The sequence below is a fragment of the Thermobia domestica genome, chromosome 6 (assembly GCF_964235325.1).
Source record: "Thermobia domestica chromosome 6, izTheDome1.hap1.1, whole genome shotgun sequence".
Lineage (NCBI taxonomy): Eukaryota > Metazoa > Arthropoda > Insecta > Zygentoma > Lepismatidae > Thermobia > Thermobia domestica.
The window spans coordinates 308,842,738-308,868,619 of NC_137459.1; the positions used below are offsets into that span (position 1 = coordinate 308,842,738).

The 25,882-nt window shown below is 37.3% G+C and overlaps 1 protein-coding gene across 1 annotated transcript; it reads left to right on the plus strand.

The window, feature by feature from the left end:
* Positions 1-250: 250 nt before the first annotated feature.
* On the plus strand, positions 251-11,729 carry LOC145687617 (uncharacterized). Its single transcript, XM_081761086.1, has 4 exons — positions 251-368; positions 7,874-8,109; positions 10,036-10,203; positions 11,421-11,729. The coding sequence occupies exons 2-4, from the start codon at positions 7,915-7,917 to the stop codon at positions 11,727-11,729; spliced, it is 672 nt and encodes a 223-aa protein (XP_081617212.1). The 5' UTR covers positions 251-368; positions 7,874-7,914.
* Positions 11,730-25,882: the final 14,153 nt, after the last annotated feature.

A 25,882-nucleotide genomic window follows, 5' to 3' on the forward strand; every position in this document is an offset into this window, starting at 1 on the left:
CATGCAACATATAGTACCAGCCGCCGCTGATAAATAGGCTCTCTCAGTAGCATAAAGAATGTGCAGTGTTCGCTTTGATGTAATAAATGACGTGAGAACCGAATAGACATGTGTCTGATTATATACATTCAAAAAGATATGTAAATATAATAATCTTAATAAGATTATTATTGTTTGAAAGTAAAATATTACTTTTCTCTGTTCGTTATTTAATTTTTATTTCGAATCGCGCATGCGCACTGGTTGGAACTGTGTATTAGCCATGCGCGCTCATTTGTTTTGTTTGTGTGGTCGGGTACGAGCTGTGGTGTGGTGGTGTTTGTGTCATGTGGTTGAAGGCGAAGAATTCAACATTATATTATAATCAGGTGAGTGATGAAATTAATTTTAGTGTGAATTTGTAAAATTTAATAAAGCACCAGTTTAAATAATAAAACAGGCGTTAATGTTGCCGTATACACATGCATCCTGTTCTTCACAAGCAGTATTATTATTAGTTGACATTTTATGTTTTTGGAGGGGACAGACGAATAGAATAGAATATTTTTATTGTCGTTAAACAACATTTGTTGCAATAGGTAACGTCAAGAGAGTATACAAAATATATACATTGAATATATAGGTATATAACGCTTACACAGCTGTTTGAATGAGCCAATATTTACAGTGTTTGGCTTAAGTTTCTATTACACATACCACGAATTTCTGTAGGTAGAAGATTATACATCTTCATCGCAGTGTATTTATAACTCTTTTGTGTTTTACATAACCTGAAATATGGTGTATCGAGTTCATCTCCGTATCTTGTGTTATAGCAATGAATTTTATTTCTTGTACTGATATTTTCCAAGTTTTCGTTAATATACATGAGACAGCTATGGATATACGGTTAGGTTATTTTAGTGTAGCGTCCCGTTCACCAGCGAGGCTATATCAGACGTGGACCTACTGATTAACGTGGAATCCGAACCACATGAGCTCCCGCCGGGAATCCAACCCGGGTCTCCCACGCCAAAGGCGCGTACGCTAACCGCTTAGCCACGAGGGAGCTCAGCTTTGGATATACATTGAAGGCACTGTCATGATTTGCATCTCTTTAAAGAAAGGTCTGCAAGAGTCATTATCACGTAGTCTCTTTAACATGAAATGAATTATGCATACATAACCCTGAAAGGAGGTAGTGTTCCAACGGCAGAACCTCCGAGATAATTTACAATCACAAGCAAGGTATGCTAGTATCATTACCAAATCCAGAATGGGAATTAGGTGTAATAGTTAAAATAGAACCTGGTAGTATGCATGTATTTTTCTTGAGCCATCTTTTAAGAAAGGTAAAGGCATTACTCGAGCAAACGGTTCTACCAAATTTACACGCATTTATTGCATTTTCCGGTTTCTTTTTGCAGAACATGCACTAAATGAGGAGCTAGTGCATAAACCACGAACCAACTTGTCTAGGTGGCCACTAAGAAGCACGAATGCTATCTAACCGAATCAGGGCAGGAGCGCAGCAGGAGGCCCGAACGGAGCAAAGGGGTGCGTCCGTAGGGAGCAGGCGGGTCAGCAACAAGGGCATACGCATAAACGAGGATAGTGGAAACACACATTAAATATCTGCCGTAATTTTTACCTTCAAAAGCACTTGCATAATACAGGGTGCGGTACGTAAAACCGGCCCGTAAAGTGAACACATAAAATGAAATGTAATGTATTCAATATGATTAACTACAACACATAAATCAAATGTAATGTATTGAATATGACTACTCACCTTCACAGCAGGTGCTGAAAGTGTCCTCCGCCCACTTCAACACACATGTGAGCACGATTGAGGAGATTCATATATACCCTTGTCAGTTCTTGTGTTGTAATGCTATTGGTGACATCCTGGATCCTGGTCTTGAGTTCTTCAATTGTGTGTGGATTTGTTTCGTATACTCTTCCCTTTAACAGTCCCCATAAGTAAAAGTCACACGTGGACAAGTCTGGCGACCGAGGAGGCCACAAGCCTTTGCTGATTGTCCTCTCTGGTGTAAACATCTCATGCACAAGGGACAATGATGCAGCTGATGTGTGGCATGTTGCACCGTCCTGCTGAAAGTAACATAACTGACGCTCCTGGTTGACTTTCGAGGACTTCTTGTCATTATCTCCTCCACCTGCATCTTTAATTCAGGTGTGCAGACAGATGGTCGTCTGTTCCTGGGAGCATTTTGAACCGATCCTGTACGCCGCCATTTTTCAATCAATTCCTGAATGGTGCTTTTTGCTGGCACAGAACGTCCTGGAAATTTCTCCCGAAACAAATTCTTTGTTTTCACAAAAGATCCAGTGAGAATGAACCCTTCAACAATGGCAACACGCTCGGGTATCGAATACGGCATTATCACACACTGACACTCACCCGGCTTAACACAACGAGGTCTTTTTCTCAACTGGTTTCGACAAGTTTCACTGGCTGCGGCTGCACGTGACTGCTGCAGGTCACGTAAGTCGACCCGACCTCGACACGCCATCTCTTGGTAGGAAGGTAGATTATTTAAGTGTTGCCAAAAACACAATATACCAGAATATTACGACGGGCCGGTTTTACGTGCCGCACCCTGTAGTAGTAATTCTTAACTTCAAAATGGCTTCACTGCTTTCCCGCGTACAAATGGTCTGCTGCGAGGAGAAATTCGTCTGCTCTGAATTTTTACTTTTCTACACTTCGCACAGTTGATTGTAGGTTTCCACGTACCATGACGCTTGAAAAACTATAATATGACGCTCTTTATCGCACAATTCTTCGTAATAAAATCGTATGCTTACATTGCACCTATCGCAGTCGTCCATTGCTAACACGAACGGAACATTCCCGCCGTTTATTTTCACCCTCTTCGCATTCTTGTATTCTTCCGCTTCAGTAAATAGTTACATGTAGAATATGTTCACTACCATTGAAAATGTATTTCAATATGATATTCACTGACAGAAATTACTTATATTTACACTCTGCTTCTTTTACGAAAAGTATTTCACATCGTATTTTACCTATAAATTTTGTTTTCGGTAGAACCGTCTGCTCGAGTGAACCCATACAAGCATTTGAAGACCTTACTGCAACATGCAATATTTAAAAAGAATATCTGAATATAGCTCGAATTGATTCAGGATATGGCTTAAGGGCAACTCTTTACCGTAGGTCACACATGTAACATCTTCACTGTGACTTACTTCACAAAATATAACTCTGTGAGGCAGGGATGGCTGGTTTAAACCAAGGTGGTTAAAAAAAAAAAAAAAAAAAAAAAAAACGAAAAATGTTCAATTCGTGTGAACTTCATGTGACGTTTCCACATATCAAACCATCCGCATTACGTTTATCTACTTTTCACCTTTTAATCGAGGGGCCCCGTGTTGTTCAATTCTCGGTCGAACCCATCTTTCAAGTGTAAACCAAGTAGCAATTCGAGGTGTCTCTTTAAGCGAAAGTCTTTCCCGTGATAACGTTGGTATTTCATAAGGAATTTAAGCCTAAACATACGAAATGAAACCAAATTATATATTTCTACTTGTTTTATAAAGAAGCCAAGGTTGCTTAAACATATTGGTAGAAATTGGCAAAATTTATCAACTGCCTACGTAGCTTCCAACATCAGCTTGGATTTCACTTTGTTTTAATTTTATTGAACATCTACATACCCAATTTTTAATTTAATACCTCAGTTTTAGCGTAGTGATTATGATACGTTGACCTTCAAATTTTACACACAAATACATTTAAATAACAGGATTTTCCCAATGGCTAAGGCGGGAGTTTCCCGATTTATATATATAATTCTGTATAATGTTTTTTGTCTTTTAGTCCTTCTGAAATGACTCTTGACAATTATAGCTATTAACAAGCAGGCCTATGTAAATATCAGTACAACGTATTTTTATCAAGAGTCCTTCGTGAGTGAGTCGGCAATCACATTTGTGACCAATTAGCCCCGGTTTCGTGTCCAAATGGACAATTTCTCTTGGATGTAAGCCGAGAAGCGGTTTGGATTCCGCTTTAAGCTTATGTGACCCCTTCCAGCATGACCGTGTTGTTGCATAATAACACCAAGGCGAAACAAACTAATTTCTGTCCATATCTAATATAAACACATAGAGTAAATTATTTAAACAAAAAAAAAAAAAAAAAAAAAAAACTGGTTTAAATTTAAAAAACCGGGTTTAAACCAAAAATCCTGTTTTTTTTTCAATAAAAACCATGGTTTTTGCCAACCCTGCTGCGAGGGAAGGGGGTTAGAAGACTTATGGTAACTCTTTACTTTGGGTCGCTAGTAGTAGGGCGGGTCAGAAGCCCCGCAGGGCTTATGTTCTGTACTCGAAATTAGTAGAAGAAATAGTAGTAGTAAGAGTAGGGCGGGTTAGACGCGACTGAAGTCACTCTGTGACCCAAAGTATATTTACTTTCTACAGGGCTCATTGTCGTCTACCTTGGCATTTATGTTAACCCATACCAGTTGGAGTTGGAAGGTCGGTCAAAGATGTACCGTTCCGCGAAATAGTCCCTTTGCGCCTCCTGACATAGTCCCTCATAAAAGTCTACTGCAAACAAATAAATACAATCAATTTCTGCATTAAAAGAAATTGTACTTACCTCACATTTACTTCTTGTTTGTAGAGAAATTAACAAATTCTATACCTGTAAATTTTCTAAAATTGGTATGGCTTAACATTTAGCCCTCCACCTTTATGACAATTTGGACAAATGACTACCCTTGACAGCCGAAGAACGGGTGTTGAAGTCACTGTGCGACTCAAAGTAAATATTTTCCGGCTTAAGTTTACGTAAACCTCGCGGTTCTCATGTATTCCGTAAATACAATGGGCTAGTTATATTTAAGCTGCTCGTACTTAAAGGCTAATTATGTTTTTCATCCCATTTAATTAGCCTGTCAAGCTGTGCTTACGTATATTTTATCAAATTATCTTGATGTGGCTTGGCTCAAACAATGGAGCACAATGATAAAAAAAAAAAAAAGTTTGTTTAATATGAAATGTCTTACAAATTAGAAAGTATGTCTTCGTATATATTTTATTACGCTCTTGTAACTTTTAAACCAATAGACACGAAGCACTAAATTTTGCACCCTTAAAATATCGGCAAGGAACGAAATTTGACATTGTAGCTAATACCACCAGAGTAACAGTTTTACCAACCCAACATAAAGTTACATTTTTGATGTGGCACTACGTCAGCTTATTATAAATTTCAAATCTACATACAAAATGAAAACATTCAATTCTGCATTTTTTGTTCAGTGTTGCAACCTAAGGATGCTACGATGTCACAATAAATCCAAAAACATTTCAATTTTGGTGGTCTGTAGAACCGTAACAATGGAAGTGAAATGGGTGGGGCAGTGCACATCGGAAGTTCGTTACTGTAGAATTCTATGATCAGGATATGACGTCTTTCTAATAAACAAAAACAGTTAAAAGGAATTAAAAATTTGATCATTTTCTAAGGGCTTTATTTCGAAAAAGTGTTGAGATAAGTATCGTTGATTATTTTTAAAATATGTAACCATCATAATGCCGTTTACAGCAATTTGATATATTAAACCGTTCCGGAGATATAATGATTGTTGTTAAATTTGACAATACATCTTAAAATGACGTAGTTGCAAGAGTTTTAAAATGAGCGTTGCTTTTCTTAGTTTCTTTGACACTCAACCAATAGTTTTTGGCAGCTGTTACTAATACAGGTTCTTGCGATTTCATGATTTTTAGCAGTATTGTCAACTTTATTTATGATATTTCCCGAACGATTAGAAATATACAATTGCTGTAAACGGCATTATGATCTTCAGATACTTTTGGAAAGAATCTACGTAGTTAGATGTGATACTTATCTCAGCACTTTTTCGAAATAAAGCCCTTTGAAAGAAGTCAAATATTTAATTCCCTGTAACTTTGTTTCTGTTCATTAGAAATGCGCCATATCCTGATCGCAGTATTCTAAAGTAACGTACTTCCGACGCGCATTGTCCCATCCGTTTCACTTGCGTTGTTACTGTTTTGGGGGCACCGTTTTTTTTGTGTGTGTGTGACACTGTAGCGTCCTTAGTTTGCAACACTGAACAATAAGTACGATATTTTGTGTTTTTATTGTGTATATGGGTTTGAAAATTGTAATTACCTGAGGTAGTGCTATTTGAAAAAAAATAACTTTATGTTGGGTTGGTAACACTGTTAGTCTGGTGGTATTAGCTAGTATGCCAAATTGTCACCCTGCCGGTATTTTAAGGGTGAAAAATTTCAGCGCTTCTTGTCTATTAGTTTAAAAGTTAACAAGAAATGAACCACCCTATATCTACCTATCTACCAGGGAGTACAAATTAGTTCAGTTACAAAAGATGTCTCTGGCTGTTTCATAGTGACAGTTTCTTTCGGTGGTTTCAGAGAGGTTAGACATCTGTCAATACTTTTCAGTTTATAATGCTTTGTTTCATGCAAAATCCCGATTTCTCACTGTGTTGAATATGGGAACTTCTGTGTTAACTGAGCAGCATTTGCGGGAGGTGTTAAGTTTTCTGCTTTAATTGAAAGAAAAGTACAGCTGAAGCGCATCGAATTGCTTGTAGAGCTTTATGGTAACAATGGCCCAACTGATAAATCATGTAGGGATTGGTTTCGACGTTTCAAGAATGGTGATCTCAACGTTGAAGACAAGCCTCACTCTGGACAGCCATGACAAGTCGAAAACAAATAATTAGAGGGATTACTCGATGAAGATCCGAGCCAAACGCAAGAGGAACTTGCAGAATCATTAGGAGTTACGCAACAAGTAGTTTCCGTATAACTGAAATCCATGGGAATGATTCAAAAGCAAGGCAGTTGAGTGCCTTATGAACTGAAACCGAGAGACGTTGAAAGGCGACTTTTCACTTGTGATTCAAAGACAATAAAAAAAGGGTTTTTACATCGGATTGTTACTGGGGATTTTATATCGCATGTCAATCGCTGCCGTTGACCTCAACATCAATGCCAAAGCCAAATATTCATGGTTCGAAGGTAATGCTATCTGGTGGGACCAAAAGGGTGTTGTCTACTATGAGCTGCTACAACCTGCGATTTCATTACGGGTGATTGGTATAGGCTACAATTGATTCGTTTCAGCCACGCATTACGAGAAAAACGGCCGGAATACGAGCAAAGACATGGACAAGTTATTCTTCTGCATGATAATGCTAGGCCTCATGTCGCAAAAGTTGTGAAAACTTACTTGGAATCCTTCAAGTGGGATATTTTACCGTACCCGCTGTATTCCCCGGACATTGCTCCTTCTGGTTACTGGTTGTTCCGACAGATGCAGCACGATTTGGCAGGTCACTGGTTTACTTCTTTCGCAGGAATCGAAAATTGGCTTCTAACTTGGATCCCTCAAAGAACGAGATTTTTTTTTTTTTAGATGGAAGGCGAGAATTGCCTGAGAGGTGGGAAAGGGTAGTAGCCAGCAATGGACAATACTTTGATTAATCTGTTTATTCATTTTGTTTTGAAATAAATGCATTTTTGACCCCCCCCCAAAAAAGGGGGAAAAAAGACCGAACTAATTTGTACTCCCAATATATATAATATATTGGGAAAATGTATGGTATATTCTTTGGTAATTGTTAGATACATGGTTTTTTCGTTCCCTAAATTTTATGTTCTGGTGAAAGCATTAAATTTTGATGTTCAAACATTAAAAGGTATGGAATACCATTAAATGTTCATGTATTGAACATGCACTTTTCAATATGACAGGGTATCAAAAATTGTTGAAAGTCATCTTTTATGTATTGAACATGCCTTTGTCGTAACAATTTTGTAACAATTGTGTATTCTTCAGGATGTTGCAAATTGACAAATTCTGTTGTTCAGCTGTTGGAAATGGTATCTGATCTCAATAAGAAGATAACAAGTATAGAAACAAAAGTAGACTTCGGTCTTGGGGGAAAGTCTTCATTAGATGAAAACTGTGATGAAGGATTTGCAGTACTATCAGGTCTCCCACTTACAACAGATGCTAGTTTTAAAGAGTTCGATGCAAACATTGGGGACAATTCTAAATTTCAACGGAAATGTGTAAGTGTCTTTTAAAATTGTTTAAACTTATTATTTTTTTTTAAAAAAAAAATGTTTGTGCATACTTACAACATTTAGATGTCTTTTGCTAGCTCTTTCTAACCCATCCAAATATAAGAAATTGTTTCATGGCATATTCGGCACGGGATGTACGCAAACCTGGCCCCATAAAGTGGAGGTTATCTATATATCTGCGGAAAGCTTAGGTCAAGGTTTGATCAAAACCAATCACCAAAAATGGGGTAGTCTCACGCATTTCGTTAGGGGGCGCTACATAACTAATTTCGGTGAAAACCTATAATTGACATTTTGAAATGTTTCGCAGTATCTCTGGATGTCTAGTTAAATAATGTTTTGATTGCTTATTATAGGTCGACATTTCAAGAAATTTCGTGGATTTTCACCATTCTGTCCTGTAAAGGATACTATATAGAGCTTCTAATAACTTTCAGAATTTCGATTGTCTTTCATTGACTTTCAGTGGAAATTCTGAAAGTTCCAGAAATTCTAGATAAGTTTTCAAATGTTATCATTTTGAAGAGAGGTTCTTTTAAAACAATGAAAACTTGACGAGAACTTTCTGGAACTTCAAGATTTCCATTGAAAGTTAATGAAAATCCTCAATGTTGTTAGAAGCTCTGTTGTATCTTTTCTAGAGCACAAAGGTGAAAAATCCAGGAGAGTCTGAAATAGTTACCTATAATGAGCATCCAAGACAATATTACGTGAGTAGACATTTATAGACTTTATAACATTTCAGAAAATAAATTATGTTTTCACAGAAATTAGTTATGTAGCGCTCCCTAGCAGAATGCTCCCCATTTTTGGTGACTGATTTTAATCTAACTTTGAACTAAGTTTTCAGGAGATACATAGATTATCTCCACTTTATAGGTTCAGATTCGCGTACATGCTATATGAGATTTACAATCGTTATTTTTTTCTACTAGATAGCACCATTACATACTCCTCATTGTGAATATAAACAACTAAAAGTAGTACTGATGGCACGGTCCGTCAATCTTCTATTTCAGTATTCTAACTTATTTAAAAAAAAAAATCATCGCTTTGTATGAGTAAAGTTGTGAATCTACGAAATACATTTTTTTTTCTGAAGTCATGGCAATTGTATTAATTTGAAAGGGATGTTTGTATGATACTTTTTATATTGCTACTCTCACTATTTCATTGTAATAATAGAATATTGAGTGTCTATTATTTATCTTATTGTGCTCTGAAATTAAACTTCACTTTCTGCTCACTTTTATATTGACTGTCTGTTCGCTTCTATATTCATGTGTAAGACAAAAACCTGACATTTACAACAATGGTGCTGAATTCTAAATTGTCGTAAGAGTTGACATTTTGAAGTTATTAAATACGTTTCATTCGTATGCAATTTTTTTTTGTATAAATTAAATTGTGTAAAAAGTTTTCAACAACTAAGAATGTATGTGTATATTGACTATGTATGTGTATAATTTTATCAAATTTGCAGAAATAAGACACATTCAAAAAGTCACACATTAAAAAATTATCTTCTTTAGCGATCATGGGAACTCGGATAGTACTAGATTCCTCCACATGCTCTATGAAGTAAAAACAGTGGAGTTGGCTAAAAATGTAATGCATTTCCTAGGTTGGTTTCTTCAGCAAACAAACGAAAGTAACATTGAAAAAAAAAACTACCAATAACATTAATTGTTTAAAAGTAGGATATGTTAATCTATCCAAATTGGATCCTAGTTTTCGTCAGAAGCTTTGCTGATTTATTTTTGTCACCACATTTCACATCATATAAAAGATATGTAACCTTGGCAGATAACTTAATCACAACATTAACTAAATATTGAAAAATATTATTTATATGCATGAAATTTTTTCGCTACATTTAACACAGCACAATCGATACAATGTTACTTTCAGTTTCAAATGTTGGCGAGTGGTGGAAAAACTCCAAAACAACTAGCACAGAATATTCTTCGTCGTGTCGTGGTGGATGAAGTTGCTGAGCTGTATAGCCTCACAGGAAAGTCGGAAATAAATTGTGTGAGGAAGCTGTCGTTTGTGGAGACACAAACCTACAAGTTTATTGTTCGTAAGATTTTTTGCATTTTTCTTTCAAGCGTGATCGCACTGTCTCCAATGTTTGAGAGTTTATAGGGTGTTTATTGGGAAAGGGCAATAATTAGGATGTGCTCAAGCATGTCCAGAACGACAAGAAGTCCATATAAACTTTGTTTCAGGGATATTACTATACAGGGCCTAAAATTGAGTGGAGTACTCCACACTTTGTGGAACTGTAGGAAAGGAGTGTGGAACTGTAATTCTTGAAGTGTGGAGTGGTATTAATGTGAGTATCTTACTTTTCTCGGATTATGCATTTAAACGCGTTTAGTGTGACAAACTAAATGTTACTGATTCAATACATTCATTATGCAATGGGTTACTCAATTCCATATAACTGCCAGCATATGAAATTAAGCCAGAGTTAATACGTATAGGTGTCTCCTAGATGGCAGGGAAAACCATTGCCAATTTTGAGGTAAAGGAACTTTTTAACTATATTTAGTTTTCAAACGTTTTCGGTTGCATTCATATAGTTTTAAAATATGCAACTAACTGCACGTTTATCTGTTATTTCAATAGGACATTACACTTTTCCGATATAATGAAATGTGTTGTTTTGTAGATAAAAATTACACGATCCTTTGAATCCGTTATAGAAATATGTACTACCAGAGATAACATAAATCAATAACCGCCAAAAATTTAGCCGAAGCACCGTAGACTCTCAGCAACCAATCATAACCCAGGAAATAGTATCCGTTTGTAAGTTTCATAGTGATGATCCGAGACTTCTGGTTACGAGTTTTTTCTTTTCGCTGCAAGAAAACAGATAAGCAGAATAAAACGTACCTTCAGAGATACATAACAAATCAAGTTTGGTATTAGTTCTCATTGTTAGAATTAAGTAAAATTAAATATGTAATTAATTTTTTATTTAATTCTAACAATACCAGCCTATATAGTAAAATTGATTTGGTATACATGGATGAAGATAGATTTTATTCAGTCCCCCTGTTTCCTTGGAAAAATTTACATAAATAATTCATGATTGCATATAATCTGTTAGCACTGACAGAAAAACGCTTATTTTCTTAAAATTGAATGTAGACTCAGTTTCTTCGCTAGCTCCAGCGTTATTGAGTATTTATGTTGTAAAATTGCGGCTCTATAATTTTTGGCACGACTTTACGCAGCGCAAATCGGGATTAGTAATTTAGAGTACATTTCTCTTTCTAATTTAGGATACTGGTACTCAAAGGAGTCTTCTGTCCTGGCTCACAAAAGATGACAGATCCAAAGAAGAAAACAGAAGCGCCTCTGTTTCAAATGCCGTTGATGATGTTTCACCTGAACCTGAAGGTACTGAACCAGGTCTACCAGCTACTGTTTCTAACCTTTCCGTTGATGATGAAAGAGTGAAGAAAGACGGCTCTGCTGCAGAAGCAGCAATCTTTCCATCAGTACATAGTTTTCAGCTACTAAACTCTCAAAAACATAAAGTGAAAGTACCAGAATGTTTACAGAAGGAAGAAAGCGAATTAGGTGTATAGTCTGTATGGAGCATTTGCATAGTGTCAAGCGCTTTAGAACTAGCAAACAGATACCACCTATTTGTACTGAAACTGGAGCAGAATGCAGACAGGCAATCATCGACAATCATATGTCGTCTCAGCATCACGAAGAAGCTCTTAAGGCTAAAACATTTTCATCGATGACATTTGAAGAGAAATGTAAAGAAGTTTTCAGCTCAAAATGTAGAAAAAGCGAAGAAGATTGGTGCATACATGAACACAGTGTTTAATGACGCTAAACGTGGAACATTAAGTGCATGGTCATGGCTTTCCAGATAGATGGCTTTCCTGAAAGGTCAGATGTACACAGATTCATGTAGCAGAGATGTTAATATACAACACACAGTGTTTGAACCCAAGTCCTCAGACTTCTTGTTAATCCACCATCTCACGCCGAACTGTTAGATTTCATTGTTGAGGCAGATATAGAAAATGTACGACAAGCCCTAAAAAACGCACTAGCTATATCACTGAGAAGCGATGGTAGTGTCGACAGAATGCAGTTTCACAATCGTCACGTTATGGCCAATATTGTTGACGAAAAGGGTAAGAACAAGTTGTTGTTCCTGGGCTTTGAAGAGCCAGAAGGAAGAGGCTCCGAAGCGCATGTTGCAGCGTTACGAAAATCAGTAGAAAGAGTGATGCCAGAGAAAGAACTGTTTCCCAGAGTGACTTCGATAGTTACTGATGGTGAAAACATCACACAAAACAGGAGAACACAAAGGAATGTGGAAATTGTTAACTGATGAAAGAGTTGCTTCAGGTGAAACGTTGCCTCTGTTGAAAATTTGGTGTGCTGCCCATCGCATTAATTTAGCATGGAAAGATGTCACCAATAATGTCCAAGAAGTTTCATCTCTCATACAAGCAGCATCTGGACTGTGTGCTTTCTATCACTCTTCAGGGCAGCGAACGAAAGGTTTAACGACGGTAGATTCAGAAAATAACTTAGAAGTTTTGCACTACCCAGAATATGTTGACGTCAGGTGGACAGAATTTTCATTCAAAATGCTCACTACTCTCCTAAACAATTGGTATCCAAGCTGCCTTTACTTGCAAACGGAAAGCCATGGATGTAATGAAGACAATGGTCATCTGTGTAAATGGATAGAATGTGCAGATCGCCTTTATCTTCTGTAACTTGTGACAGACGCTCTATATGTTTTCAAGAACTGCCAGCAAAAGTTTGAGTGTGATGAAATATTTCTTTTGGACACAATAACAAATAAAAATAGAACTGTAGCACAATTGGAGAGTATGAAAGAGAAACCTCTGTTAGGTGGGTGGGAAGAAACGTTTTTAAACGAATGTGTGCAAGAGAACGTCAACGGAGAAATACAGTGCTCATTACATAGTATTCAACTTCATCGTAACACACGTCGCAATAAATCCCATAACAAATAATGTCAGTGAGAAAAAACATTTTACTGTAGCACGCTACGAAGTTCTGGATTCCATGAATAACTTTGTTAGTCAGCGTTTCCTGTATGAAGACAGTATTGTTGCTTTGGAGCTTTTGCGTATTTTGCAAGAGGATGTAACTGATGATGCCCTAAGAGAATGCCACAAAGTTATTTGTCCTGATACAGATCTTTTGCAGTTCGCAATGCAATATAGAGAGGCATCATCGTGCAGTATGTTAAAAGGTCTGGACGCTAAAAGCCTTCTCATGAAAATCTGTGGATATCAGGCATTTCATGCTCTGTCAATAAATCTAGCCCGAGTTGTTGCTTCGAAACCATCTTCTTCCGGTGTTGAAGGACTTATAAGTGACTAACAGATAACAAACTCTCTTTGGCTCCCCTACTGTGAAAAATTATCTTCACGTTAATATAAATATGGGTCCGTTGGAAGATTTTAGCCCAACTCCTGCTGTTATGAAATGGCTGACCAGAAAGGAAAGGCGTTTTGAAGTTGGTAGGAAGTCAAAGGAACAGCCCTGGTATAACGGTGTATTTGCCTCGGAAGAAAATAGACAGACAGCGTGATGATCACGGAAAAATGACAGTGAAATTCTTATGTAAGAAAAAGTGACTTTTTTCTTACCGGTTTGCTTCCTTTATTTTATGGTTTAATACAATACGATTAAGTATGTATCCTAATGTGCCTTTAATTTTGTTTGCTCTGGATATCAAAATTTTCCTACATAATAATAATAATAATAATAATAATAATAATAATAATAATAATAATAATAATAATAATAATAATAATAATAATAATAATTTTTTTGGTCGCAGGTAAACATGATGTACTGGACAGAAGACTGATTATATGTCAAAACAAATGCTGACTAAACTAGTTTTGCTATACTATATGAAATTTTTACCAGTGTGGAGCTGTGATTTCGTTGAATTTTAGGCCCTGTTACTATATGAATTTGGTACATGTGGACAAGGAAATGTGTATATTGGAGTTACGTTGAAACAGTTTCATTAATTTTATGTTCCCGCTGTTATTTACCAACACTGTACACCTTTTCTTTCAACCAACCATACAGTAGCCCAAGGGCGTTAGAACAGGTTCCTAGGTGGCCATTGGATTAGCCCAAAACATCCAATCCAACGACTAGTATTTTGCGTGAAGGCACTGGGTGATAGTCGAGTGAAAACGGTTCACCGTCCATTTGGTGTCACATGATGCGTAGAAAGAATAATATCCTCCAAATACGGAGGGAAAGTATTTTGCTAAAGATGAAGGTATGGTGCACTGTCAACACGAAAGTCCCATCTGGTAACTGTTCACATGAAGCATGTTGGTTTTCCGCGGACCATTGGTGCCAATTATGAGTAGTGTTAATCCTGTAGTATCCTCCTCAGTCCTCTTTACATTAGTTACCATTCTCGTGTCTTATAGTATCACGGTACACATTTCAACATAATTGCAGTGTACCGTTGTCACCATGCATTAAACTTCATGTAGTGATATATCTGAAACAAAGGTTTAAAACGTATATGTTTATGTAAACTTTATTGTTGTAGTCGACAAATTTGACCGCCTCTCAAATTATTGACCTTTCCTCCTGAAGCACCCTGTATATTGTTTCTTTTTGAGTAACAAATTGTTCTTTTATTTAAAATATACTGTTTTGCAATAGAATATAAGTTGAATGTTTGTAGTAACACAGACTCCACCAAAAACAAAACAAACAGAAAAGTGAGATGAGTAGTTATGTTTAATTATTTCAATAAGTGAGGAATTTTTAATTTGGTAGGTTTTTTTTTTCTGACGTTAGTAGAAGCCATAAAATTCTACTATATTTACTCAATTATACCGCTGAATTGTTTCAAATTTTATTACCTTAAAACAATGATTCTCATTATAAACAATAATTTTGAAAGTCATATGAAACATGACCGTTGGTTCAATTCCAGATTACACAAAATATTTCCAATCCTCTCCCCACATTTTTTAAACTTGTAAGACGAAAATATCATACACCGTATATGCTTTGTAATGACTGCACTTTTTCATTTACTTAAAAAAAATCACTGACAATTGCTGCAAATGATAAAAATGTCAATTAGATTGAGAGGGGAGTCATTGGTGTGGTGAGTGACTCACTGCTGGGAATGACAATTTCAACAATCTTCAATACAGAGAGGCAGTGGGAGGGGGGGAAATCGGAGCATAAACTTCTCTGTACGCTATGTGAAATAGTTTTTCTTTATCTGTTCCGTATAAAAATTGCGTGAAGTATTATACTTTCGTAAATACAGCAAATATCATCTCATTACCAAGGTATCATTCAGACGGAAAAGGATTGCATACCAAAATTGTTGTTAGGGTTTCTCTTTCTTACTTTTGATGTTCTTATTTTATGATTTAAGTTTACTAAAGGAGGCCACGAAGGTACGTATCACCTCTGATGTTTGGTTTTCATGTATTCGTAAGCCTTTATTTTAACATTTACATACAATTTTGCAGCAGTTTTCAAAATAAGAACGGTTAACAAGTGGTCTCCAAGCTTTAAATTCTCACTATGATCTACCTCAGAAGTCGGCAGCAGGGCGGACATTTTTGCATACTTCGGACCTAGCGGGCAAGGAGGTGCGGAACTGTGCATTTACCTTGAAGTATGTGCGAGTAGCTAACGGAGTGTAAAATGTGTTTGCTCTCGTAGGTAATTTATAAGCAGTAAAAAAAATCCTTTGACGCAGTCATTCTTTCAACTTTATTCTCTATAATTTATACGCACCTATTCTCAACGTGTATATTAATGCTCTCCAGCGGCTTCTCATTTCCAAAGGGGACACTAAAACAAAACTGGGCGATTTGGGAGTGTTTGAGATTTCATGATCTTTAAAACTTTTTTTCTTATTGTGCAAAAACGATTATGTATTTTACAAACTATTAGAAATTTGTAGACTTTTTTAGTAAGTTATATACGACACAAACAAACTTTTTTCATTTTTTTTTCGTCTTGTACAGTGTTCAACATAAATATCGCAACTCGACTACAGTCTTAAGATTTTATCTTATGCAACACATTCGAAATCAATGTTCTGCAGGTTGCTACATAATCAATCTAACCTTAAACTAACGCCTGATAGGCAGGTAACCAGCGAAATATTGATTTCAAATGCATAAAATAAAGTATTGTACTATTATAGAGTTGCGATATTTATGTGGAACACTGTACCACCTGATGATAAAAAGAAATTGACTCATTGAGAGTAAAAGAAATGTTTCTTAAGAATCCTACTAGTATTGTTTAAATTCAAAATTTACATTATGTAAGTTTAAAAAAATACGTCAGGATTGCAACGCTGAGTTAGGAAGGAGGATAATCCGATGTCCCGCCATTGCACTATGCGATTTGCAGGCACCCAGACAGAGAATATGGATTTTGCCGATGGCTTATCTAGGATATAGAATGTTTTTTTCTTACACAAATTTGCCACGGTGTTTTTGCACATTTTGGGTTAAATTTTAAGCAGTACTTGGTCTTCCAGTGTCTCAGTATCTAATAACATGACTTGAAATATGAATATCTAAATAAATTTATTAATAATGCCATTGTACTTGATAGCATTAAGATTTATAAACTTGTTTCAGTGTGAGTCATATAAGTCAGAGGCGCACTGACAGGAAGTCCGTCGGATCTGAACCCCCATAACGTCAAATTTGTATGAAAATGAATATAATTTCAAGGGCAGATACGTAACTTATTTGCATTTCGTACTCTAAACCATCCTGGGCCGCTCGCAGAGAGGAATACAGAGTGCACTACTGTATATACTTCTGCCTATCTTGCATAACGTGGTAGAGATCAGACAGTTATATACAATTGATAATATGGAAAAGGCAAAGTTTTTTATTGGTTGTTTATGCAACAAAAATAAATCTTTTTCAGCTTGCTTGCTTCTCAGAATATTGTTTCTTACTTTCAACCCACTTCCCCCAGCATAGGTAACATAAAACTTCCATTTGTGCTAGATTTTTCTTCGTTATGCGTTGCCTCACAGCTTTCGTCTTCATTTTGAGTTTTTCAGTAGGCATTTGAAGTGTAGTGTTTCGATCATCCGTGATCATTCACCTCAATTTCTCTACCAAATTCACTTCTCATAGTTCTTACTGCATCCAGTCTTCAGATTATTCTCATCCTTCACTGTCCGTACGAATGAGCACGGGGTGAACAAGCGTGCTCATACATTTACTCCTGTTGTAATAACTCAGTTTTACGTGTACTTAAACGCACACTTGTCAATGTCATTCAAGGTCAGTGCATTTAGTATCATTTACTCATGAGATATTCTAGCCGTGTTTTCAACACACGTTTGCACAGGACTGCCACCTGTCGATAAAAAGTCAGCCTCGTTTTCAAATTGCTAATTTAAATACTCTTACTGGAATTGATTCAATACCCTAAGAAATCTTATTTCAGAGGTGCTGATGGTGGTGATTTATTGAGCTTAAATGATAGTCTTTAGCTTTGTTTCTGGAGAAAATGGTATGGCATGTATAATTTGGATGCAGCATATTTAAATTCTTAATCTCAAACTATGCTAAGAATATTACTTTGATTTAGTTTAAATAAATTGATTTAGTGTCTGCACTTACTGTATTACTTTTAAAACTTCTCTTTACAGGATGCAGAGGACTGAGGTCAAGGAATTATCGGAGAAAGTAAATTAAAAGAAAAAACTACAACCATCTTGTAGATTACTTTTTATATTTAATAAGAAATAAATGTATAGATATATATAATCAGTTGTTATCAATGTTGTAATACCTACTATTTCCATAAAATTACATCGGAGTTGCACCAAGTTACGGTTAATAGAATATATAAACATTTTTGCACTTGGATTTTTTAATAATCTAATTTCACTTGTGATTGAGTTGAGGCCACTTTGCTTTATCATGCATATATTTTAAATCTGAAATAGCTCTATGATGGCTTTTGATAAAATCATACTATGTAAAAGCTATGTTGACAAACCAAGCACTGTATTAAAAGAAAAAAAAATATATGCAAACTACAACTGTTTATAAGTTCAGAACCTAATTATTCAGGCAAGTATGAGTTTTGTCTTTCTTAATATTTTCAGTATCATATATAGGGCTCGGAAGTTAAAGACAGTTTTTCCCAAGTGCCCGAAGGAACACCATAATATATGTTCATTTTAGGCCAGGAAATGCTTAGTTTTAAGTCATATTTGACTTATTGGTTCCCATTACCCTTTAAGTCTTAACAGCTGGTTTTGGTACTTGACCTTTTTTTCAACTACAGTTTTGCTGCCCATTCTCAATTAGAAATTCTTAAACATAGTTTTCTGTAGTAATCTAAATAAAGTTGATTCATCTCTGACAATAGGAACCCTTGAATGACTGAAGCAGGTATAGTAGGTATGACCAGACTGTAGATGCTTGCGAGGATTGCCCTCCAAAGTAGTTCAAAATGAACAGCAGAAACAGGGCGATGAAAATGCAAATTAAAAGTTCAACTTTTTTTTTCTGTGCAACATATCACCAGAATTGTGTATTATTTAAATATACATATTAAGTGTATCATTATTGATTTTTATCACATTTTAAGTATTTTTTTCCAAATTTTAGGTCATTTTCTTAACATGTTTAGGCTTTTAAAATTATTTTTAGGTAAGGTCTTCAACTTCCAGGCCCTAATGGAACGATACTCAATATGCTGCATAGCAAAATGAAAAGTCTATAATAATATATGTGTAGGAACAAAGAAAAATATTGTCTAAATGCTCCTGACAGTGGTTTGTTAATATATACGCTACTGATAAACAAAGTATCGACAGAGTACCATATTGTCAGGTCTTCAGGTGACGAGAATATGCTGTAGCTGCCTTTTAAGGGGGGGGGATTGGAATCTAGAACTTTGAGATTACTGGCCTGGAAAGTTAATGGAGCGGTATAGTGGTGCACGAGTCAGTAATTTTCGGTAAGTATATAATTGCTTTTTCGTTACATGTAACTCTAAGTTACTTTTCAAGAAGACGTTTACAATGTTGTATTTGAACTGCGTAAGGCACCAAATATATAAACTTCTTTTTTTCGTTGCATCTCTAATATGCTTTTACATCACCTCTACACTACGAGGAAATCACCTGTGTCCTACATGAAAATCATGTGGGTACTAAGTGTAAATCACCCCTGTCCTACATGAAAATCCTCTGGGTACTGGGTGTAAATCAAATGTGCGGAAGGTGTAAATCACGTGCAGGACGTGTGCATGGCACAGGTATTGCGCACGTGAAGATGTTGAATAGGACCTGTGACGCTTATGTGCATCAAATGTACAGGCGTGCATTTATACAGATGATGCACATGTTGCATTCGTACAATTGTACATGTACTACGACGAAATCACCTGTGTGCTACGTGCAAATCAACTGTGCGGAAGGTGTAAATCACTTGTGCAGGACGTGTGCACTGCACATGTACTCTGCACGTGAAGATGTTGAATAGGACCTGTGACGCTGATGTGCATCACATGTACAGGCGTGCATTTATACAGATGATGCACATGTTGCATCCGTGCAATTGTACATGTACTACGTGTAAATCACCTCTGTCCTACATGTAAATCAAATACGTGCTACGTGTAAATCAACTGTGCGGAAGGTGTAAATCACTTGTGCAGGACGTGTGCACTGCACATGTACTGTACACGTGAAGATGTTGAATAGGACCTGTGACGCGTATGAGCATCACATGTACAGGCGTGCATTTATACAGATGATGCACATGTTGCATCCGTGCAATTGTACATGTACTACGTGTAAATCACCTCTGTCCTACATGTAAATCGAATACGTGCTACGTGTAAATCAACTGTGCGGAAGGTGTAAATCACTTGTGCAGGACGTGTGCACTGCACATGTACTGTGCACGTGAAGATGTTGAATAGGACCTGTGACGCGTATGTGCATCACATGTACAGGCGTGTATTTATACAGATGATGCACATGTTGCATCCGTGCAATTGTACATGTACTACGTGTAAATCACCTCTGTCTTACATGTAAATCGAATACGTGCTACGTGTAAATCAACTGTGCGGAAGGTGTAAATCACTTGTGCAGGACGTGTGCACTGCACATGTACTGTGCACGTGAAGATGTTGAATAGGACCGGTGACGCGTATGTGCATCACATGTACAGGCGTGCATTTATACAGATGATGCACATGTTGCATCCGTGCAATTGTACATGTACTATACGGATACTGTACGTGCATTGTGCTGTCTGGGTTATGATCTGCAGTGTCTCCGCCCAACTGTGAAACATGGCGGCGGCTCGGTGATGCTGTGGGCCGCAATATCATGGTTTTCATTGGGTCCTATGGTCACACTTAGCGGACGAATCACTGCCAACGATTATGTCGCAATTTTAGCAGACCACTTGCATCCTATGGTCCGGATGTTGTCCCCGGACAATGACGCCATCTTCCAGGATGATAATGCACCCATTCACACAGCTGGCGTTGTTGCAGCGTGGTTTGAGCAACATCGGAATGAAGTTCAACACCTCCCCTGGCCCGCCCAATTCCCAGATCTCAACATAATTGAACGTCTGTGGTCCGTCTTGGAAACACGACTCCGGCGACGATTTCCACCTCCATCCTCTCTCACAGAACTGGCCGATGCCCTGCACAAGGAATGGTGTAAAATTCCACTTGCTACCATTCACGACCTCTATGCCTTCATCCGACGTCGCATCAAGGCTGTTCTGAATGCGAAAGGTGGCCCGACACCATATTAATCTGGTAAGTTGCAATTTCGTTCTGGTGTTTCCATTTTTCTGATCTCCATCTGTATATCCTAGCACAGTGGTGAGCGAATTTTTGTAAGGTGAGTCGAAAGAGAAAACTTTAGGTGGGTATATATATATATATATATATATATATATATATATATATATATATATATATATATATATATATATATATATAAGGAACTTCTTGTAATAGTAAAAAAATGCTATTTAACTTTGAAAGATTATGAACTAGATGATGAATACATGAATATCCGATGCAAATAGAATATACTTACCTTGTTAATATTTATTTATAACAATTAAGGGTTAAAGTGAGGGGCAACGCGGGGGATGCCGTCCTCCGACCTTGAAAAAATATGTACGGCGTCCCCCCAGTTCCTAAAAATTACAATGGGCAAAGATAGGCAAGGTGACGGCGCGACCTCATGCCGCTACCTACCATACCCCTACCTTTTCAGATCCGCTTTTACCCGTAATAACAACTAATACGATTATCAATAACACGCATGCTAAGATAATTTTATAATTAATGTCACGTATTTATGTATTGTTATAACGTATTAAATAATCTTAGTGAGTGCCTCATCATTACAAAACACTCATCCTCTGAAACACTCATCGCAGGTTTGACAACAGCGCGCTGATCACTAATTGGTTGCCAAAAGTTAGTTTAGCTGGCTCACTGTATGGTAACTAACTACAGTGAATATAAGTGTTGTCTACTGTAGGGATATGTATCTTTCTTTAACTTAGAAATATTTAGACATTTCTGGTAACCGTAGGGACATACGGACGGAATTTATAAATTGGTGCGGAAGATAGGGATTTAAATAAAAACGTTGTGAGTGATAATCCTAATCCTATCGGTAATAGAAATTGTTCAAGGTCACAGTGCTTCAGACTAGAGATGGAGTGGGTCAGTGTGTAAAGTTTTCTGAGTGGGTCATTGGGTCGTGGGTCAACAGCATGTGACCTACTGAGACCCACCACCCATCATGACCCACTGCGACCCACCGCCCACCATGGCTCACTCTGATCCACCGACTCTCTGCATTATAGACAGCATCTTCTGAATACTGGTGAATTTGTCTACGTTTTACTTGCATGGCCTTCATTTTCTTTCCTTTTTCATTTGTTTCTGTTTAATTACTTGAGATGAGTATATCTAAGTGAAAAAAGAACTTCAGGCATTTTTGGATATTGATATTTGTAATCGTAATAAAAGCAATAGAACTTATACTACTACTTGGTTTTTGAGAAACAGCCTGTGAGTTTTTAGAGGAGCTAAATACTGGAAATAATATTTTTTGAGTTACTGTAATATCTAAATTATTATAAAAAAAATTTGAATGTAATTATGTGTGCCTAACCATCACGGCCAAACTGAAATTCAAATGAAATGACTTTTGGCTTAGGTCTTAATCCAAACTGGGATAGTATCACATCGCTTTTATTATAAAACATATCCTAAGGGGGGTAGTGGGGATCCGATTTTTTGCGCAAAAAAAAAAAAAGAAAAATGAGTATCTGCTACGGATGGGCACGGAAGTTTTCTTTGAAACACGATTCGACTCGAAACAGACATTTTTCAGGTCGACTCGAAACAGACATTTTTCAGCTCGACTCGAAAAATTTCCTGCAACTCGATTCGAATTTGGGGCGTTTCGAGTCGAGTCGAGCCAAAATGAGCCAATTCGAGCCTAACCCTGTATGTAGTTCCAAGTACTCTTTTCAAGTATCCGACAGAGACAAAATAATTATCAATTATGCTACTCCTACTACTACTTCTTATTTTATTATTATTATTATTATTATTATTATTAGGCGGTTTGTATCTGAATACTGAAAACTAGTTGACTGTAGATCTCGGTCTTCGAAAAGTCTTCAGGTGGCAAGAACATTGGTCACGAGGTTCTGGGTTTGAGTTCCGGAGGAATAAGTATTCGGACTCGAGCGAAAAGTTGTTAAAAGTAATACGGCGCCGGCCAAAGATGTTCAATACTGCTCGGCCTGGGTTTATGGTTGTCAACAGCTCGAACGGCTCGGCTCACAGCTCATTCATATCGAGCCGAACCGAGAAGTGACCCGAGCCAACAGCTCACCTAATCGAGCTGGCTCGAACCGATCGCTCATCCAAGCCGAACCGAACCGAGCTGATTGCTCAACCAACCGAGCCAGTTCGAGCCATCGACTCATTTGACCTGAGTCGAACCAAGCCGATGGACTCGTTCCAACGGAGCTAGCTAGAGCCAATGGCTCTCATGAGCCGAGTCGGTGGCTCATTCCAACCTAGCTGGCTCGAACCATCGGCTCAGTCGATGGCTTGTCCCTACCGAGCCGATGGCTAATCACAATCGAGCCAGAGCGAGCAGCTCGCTCAGTTGAACCGAGCCGAGCCGGTTGACATCACTACCCGGTTTGAGCTTCTGCTTGGGCTCAAACATTAGACCGTGCATGTCTCAGCCTTGATGGTAAGAACTACTTACTTATATTGGTGGTCATGACATTTGAGGCTGTCTCGTTATTAAAATCTATTGTCTCGTTATCAAGATGAGACGAGACGCACTAAAAACCCCACAAGATGTACTAAAAGTACGAGACGAGATGCGTCCCTGTCGTGAAAACATTAAAAGTATTCCGCATTACTGTTTACATTCCTCATGGCTTTCGTTTTCCAGTCTAATCTGGCGATGATTTCAAAACGAGCTGAACGAGCGAGCCCTTTATCAAACTCGACTCGACTCGAAACTCGACCTCAAAACAGTGACTCTACTCAAGAAAATTGCCTTTGACTCGACTCGAAACTCAAGTTGAGTTGAGTTATAGCTCGACTCTTGCCCATCCTTAAGTATCTCGCAAGTCCTTAAACTTACGGAGCTGAAAATCAGTGTGTTAACTCTTTATTGAAAATGAACAGAACGTGTCCTAGCATTTTTAAAAATTATCCTTTGTGAGTGGGGGCGGAACTTTCTATATATGAAAAATTGGTATGGGTTGGTTTGTAAAAATAATCGAAAACGATCGATATTAGTTGAGAAACAATTATTAATTGAGAAACAAAATATTCAGTGCTTCGCTTCATATATCCATTGCTTTCTACTATAATAATTGTTGAAGCTTATATTTATTATATGGAGCACAGGGCAATCAACCCATGAAGTTGTGAGAAAAGTAGGCATAATATTTGTATTGTAAGCTTCATTACACAAAAATTTTAAGCTCAGACGGTACGTTTAATTATATGAAAAATTTTATACTTTTTTCTTCCTGTACGTTAGTCTACTTACCTTGACTAGGGACTTTCAAATTTCATCCTTTTTTTCACTGAAAAGTATCGATAATTCAACGAGAAAATAATTATACCATGATAATTTAATTAAAATTCATAGTAATTTGGCCCATGACGAACACTTTACCCTTTTATATCATAAAGGTCAGATCCACCGTTATTGTAACAGAACGGTGCTTGAGCGATTGACCGTAGAAGTTCAAACTCCGATTAGTGATAATTTCACAACCTGGTTTTATTACAAGTGTAAACTCTTTAGTCAGTAGAGAAGAGGCTGTGGATCATGTCAGAGTTGATGACGACGTGGTTACTCCGACGATAAATGTTTTCCCGACATTTTTTTTAGCTATTCAGTAGGTTGGTTGATTTGGAGTTCAGTGTCCCTTTCAACCAGAGGCTATATGGGACGCAGACATACAGCTATCGTAGAATATGGATCATATGAGCTTCCACTAAGAACACGAGTCTTCCTCGCCAAAGGAACGTACGCTAACAACGTAGCCGCAAGAAGATTTTACTATTCGCTTGTATATATATATAAAAAAGTATTAGCGTGTGTATGTACCGTTTCCAGTAACGGTTCACTTTCGGCATCATTTCTGTAGCACAAACATCATATTTCGGCACCTGAAAGCTGAAACAGCACGATGATGATGACACCGATTTTATGTTTCTGTCACAAGTAGAGATGGAGTGGGTCAGTGGGTCAAGTTTTTTTGAGTGGGTCAGTGGGTCGTGGGTCAACAGCATGTGACCCACCACCCACCGTGACCTACTGCGACCCACCGCCCACCATGGCCCACTGTGACACACCGTGACCCACTGCGACCCACCACCCACCATGATACACTGCGATCCACCACCCACTGCGACCCACCGACTCAGTATGATCTACCGACCCCCTCTGCTCACTGCATTGAAGACTGGTAAATTTGTCTCCGTTTTACTTTCAAGACCTTCATTTCCCTTTCTTTTCCACTTGTTTTTGTCTACTTACCTGAGGTGAGTATATCTAACCAAGTGAAAAAAGAACTTCAGGCACTTTTGGATATAGATATTTTTAATAGTAATAATATCAATAGGACTTATACTACAACTTGGCTTTCGAGACCTGTGGGTTTTTAGAGCTAACTACTGGAAAAAATACATTTTTGAATCACTGTAATATATAAATTATTTATAAAAAATTGAATGTAACTATGTGTGCCTTATCATCACGGTCAAATTGCAAAGTCAAATGAAATTACTTTTGGTATATAGTTAGGCCTTAATCCAAATTGGGATGTTTTATTGCTTTTATTATAATGCATAATGTCCTAAGGAGGTAGTGAGGTTCCGAATTTTTGCGAGAAAAAAATGAGTATCTCGCAAGCCGTTAAACTTAAGGAGCTGAAATTCAGTGTATTAACTCTTTATTGAAAATAAACAGAATGTGTCCTAGCATTTTTTTAAAATTCTCCTTTATGTGGGGGGGGGGGACACTTTCTATATATGGAAAATTGGTAGTGAGTTGGTTTGTAAAAATGATCGAAAACGATCGACGTTATTTAAGAAAAAAATCAGAAACAAAAAATACAGTGCTTGGCTTCAT

Bases quoted from the DNA above. Each gene is read 5' to 3' on its own strand.
- LOC145687617 (XM_081761086.1), top strand. From the start codon at position 7,915: ATGGTATCTGATCTCAATAAGAAGATAACAAGTATAGAAACAAAAGTA. The intron at 8,110-10,035 runs GTAAGTGTCTTT...TGTTACTTTCAG, and splicing joins CTAAATTTCAACGGAAATGT to TTTCAAATGTTGGCGAGTGG. The intron at 10,204-11,420 runs GTTCGTAAGATT...TTTCTAATTTAG, and splicing joins CACAAACCTACAAGTTTATT to GATACTGGTACTCAAAGGAG.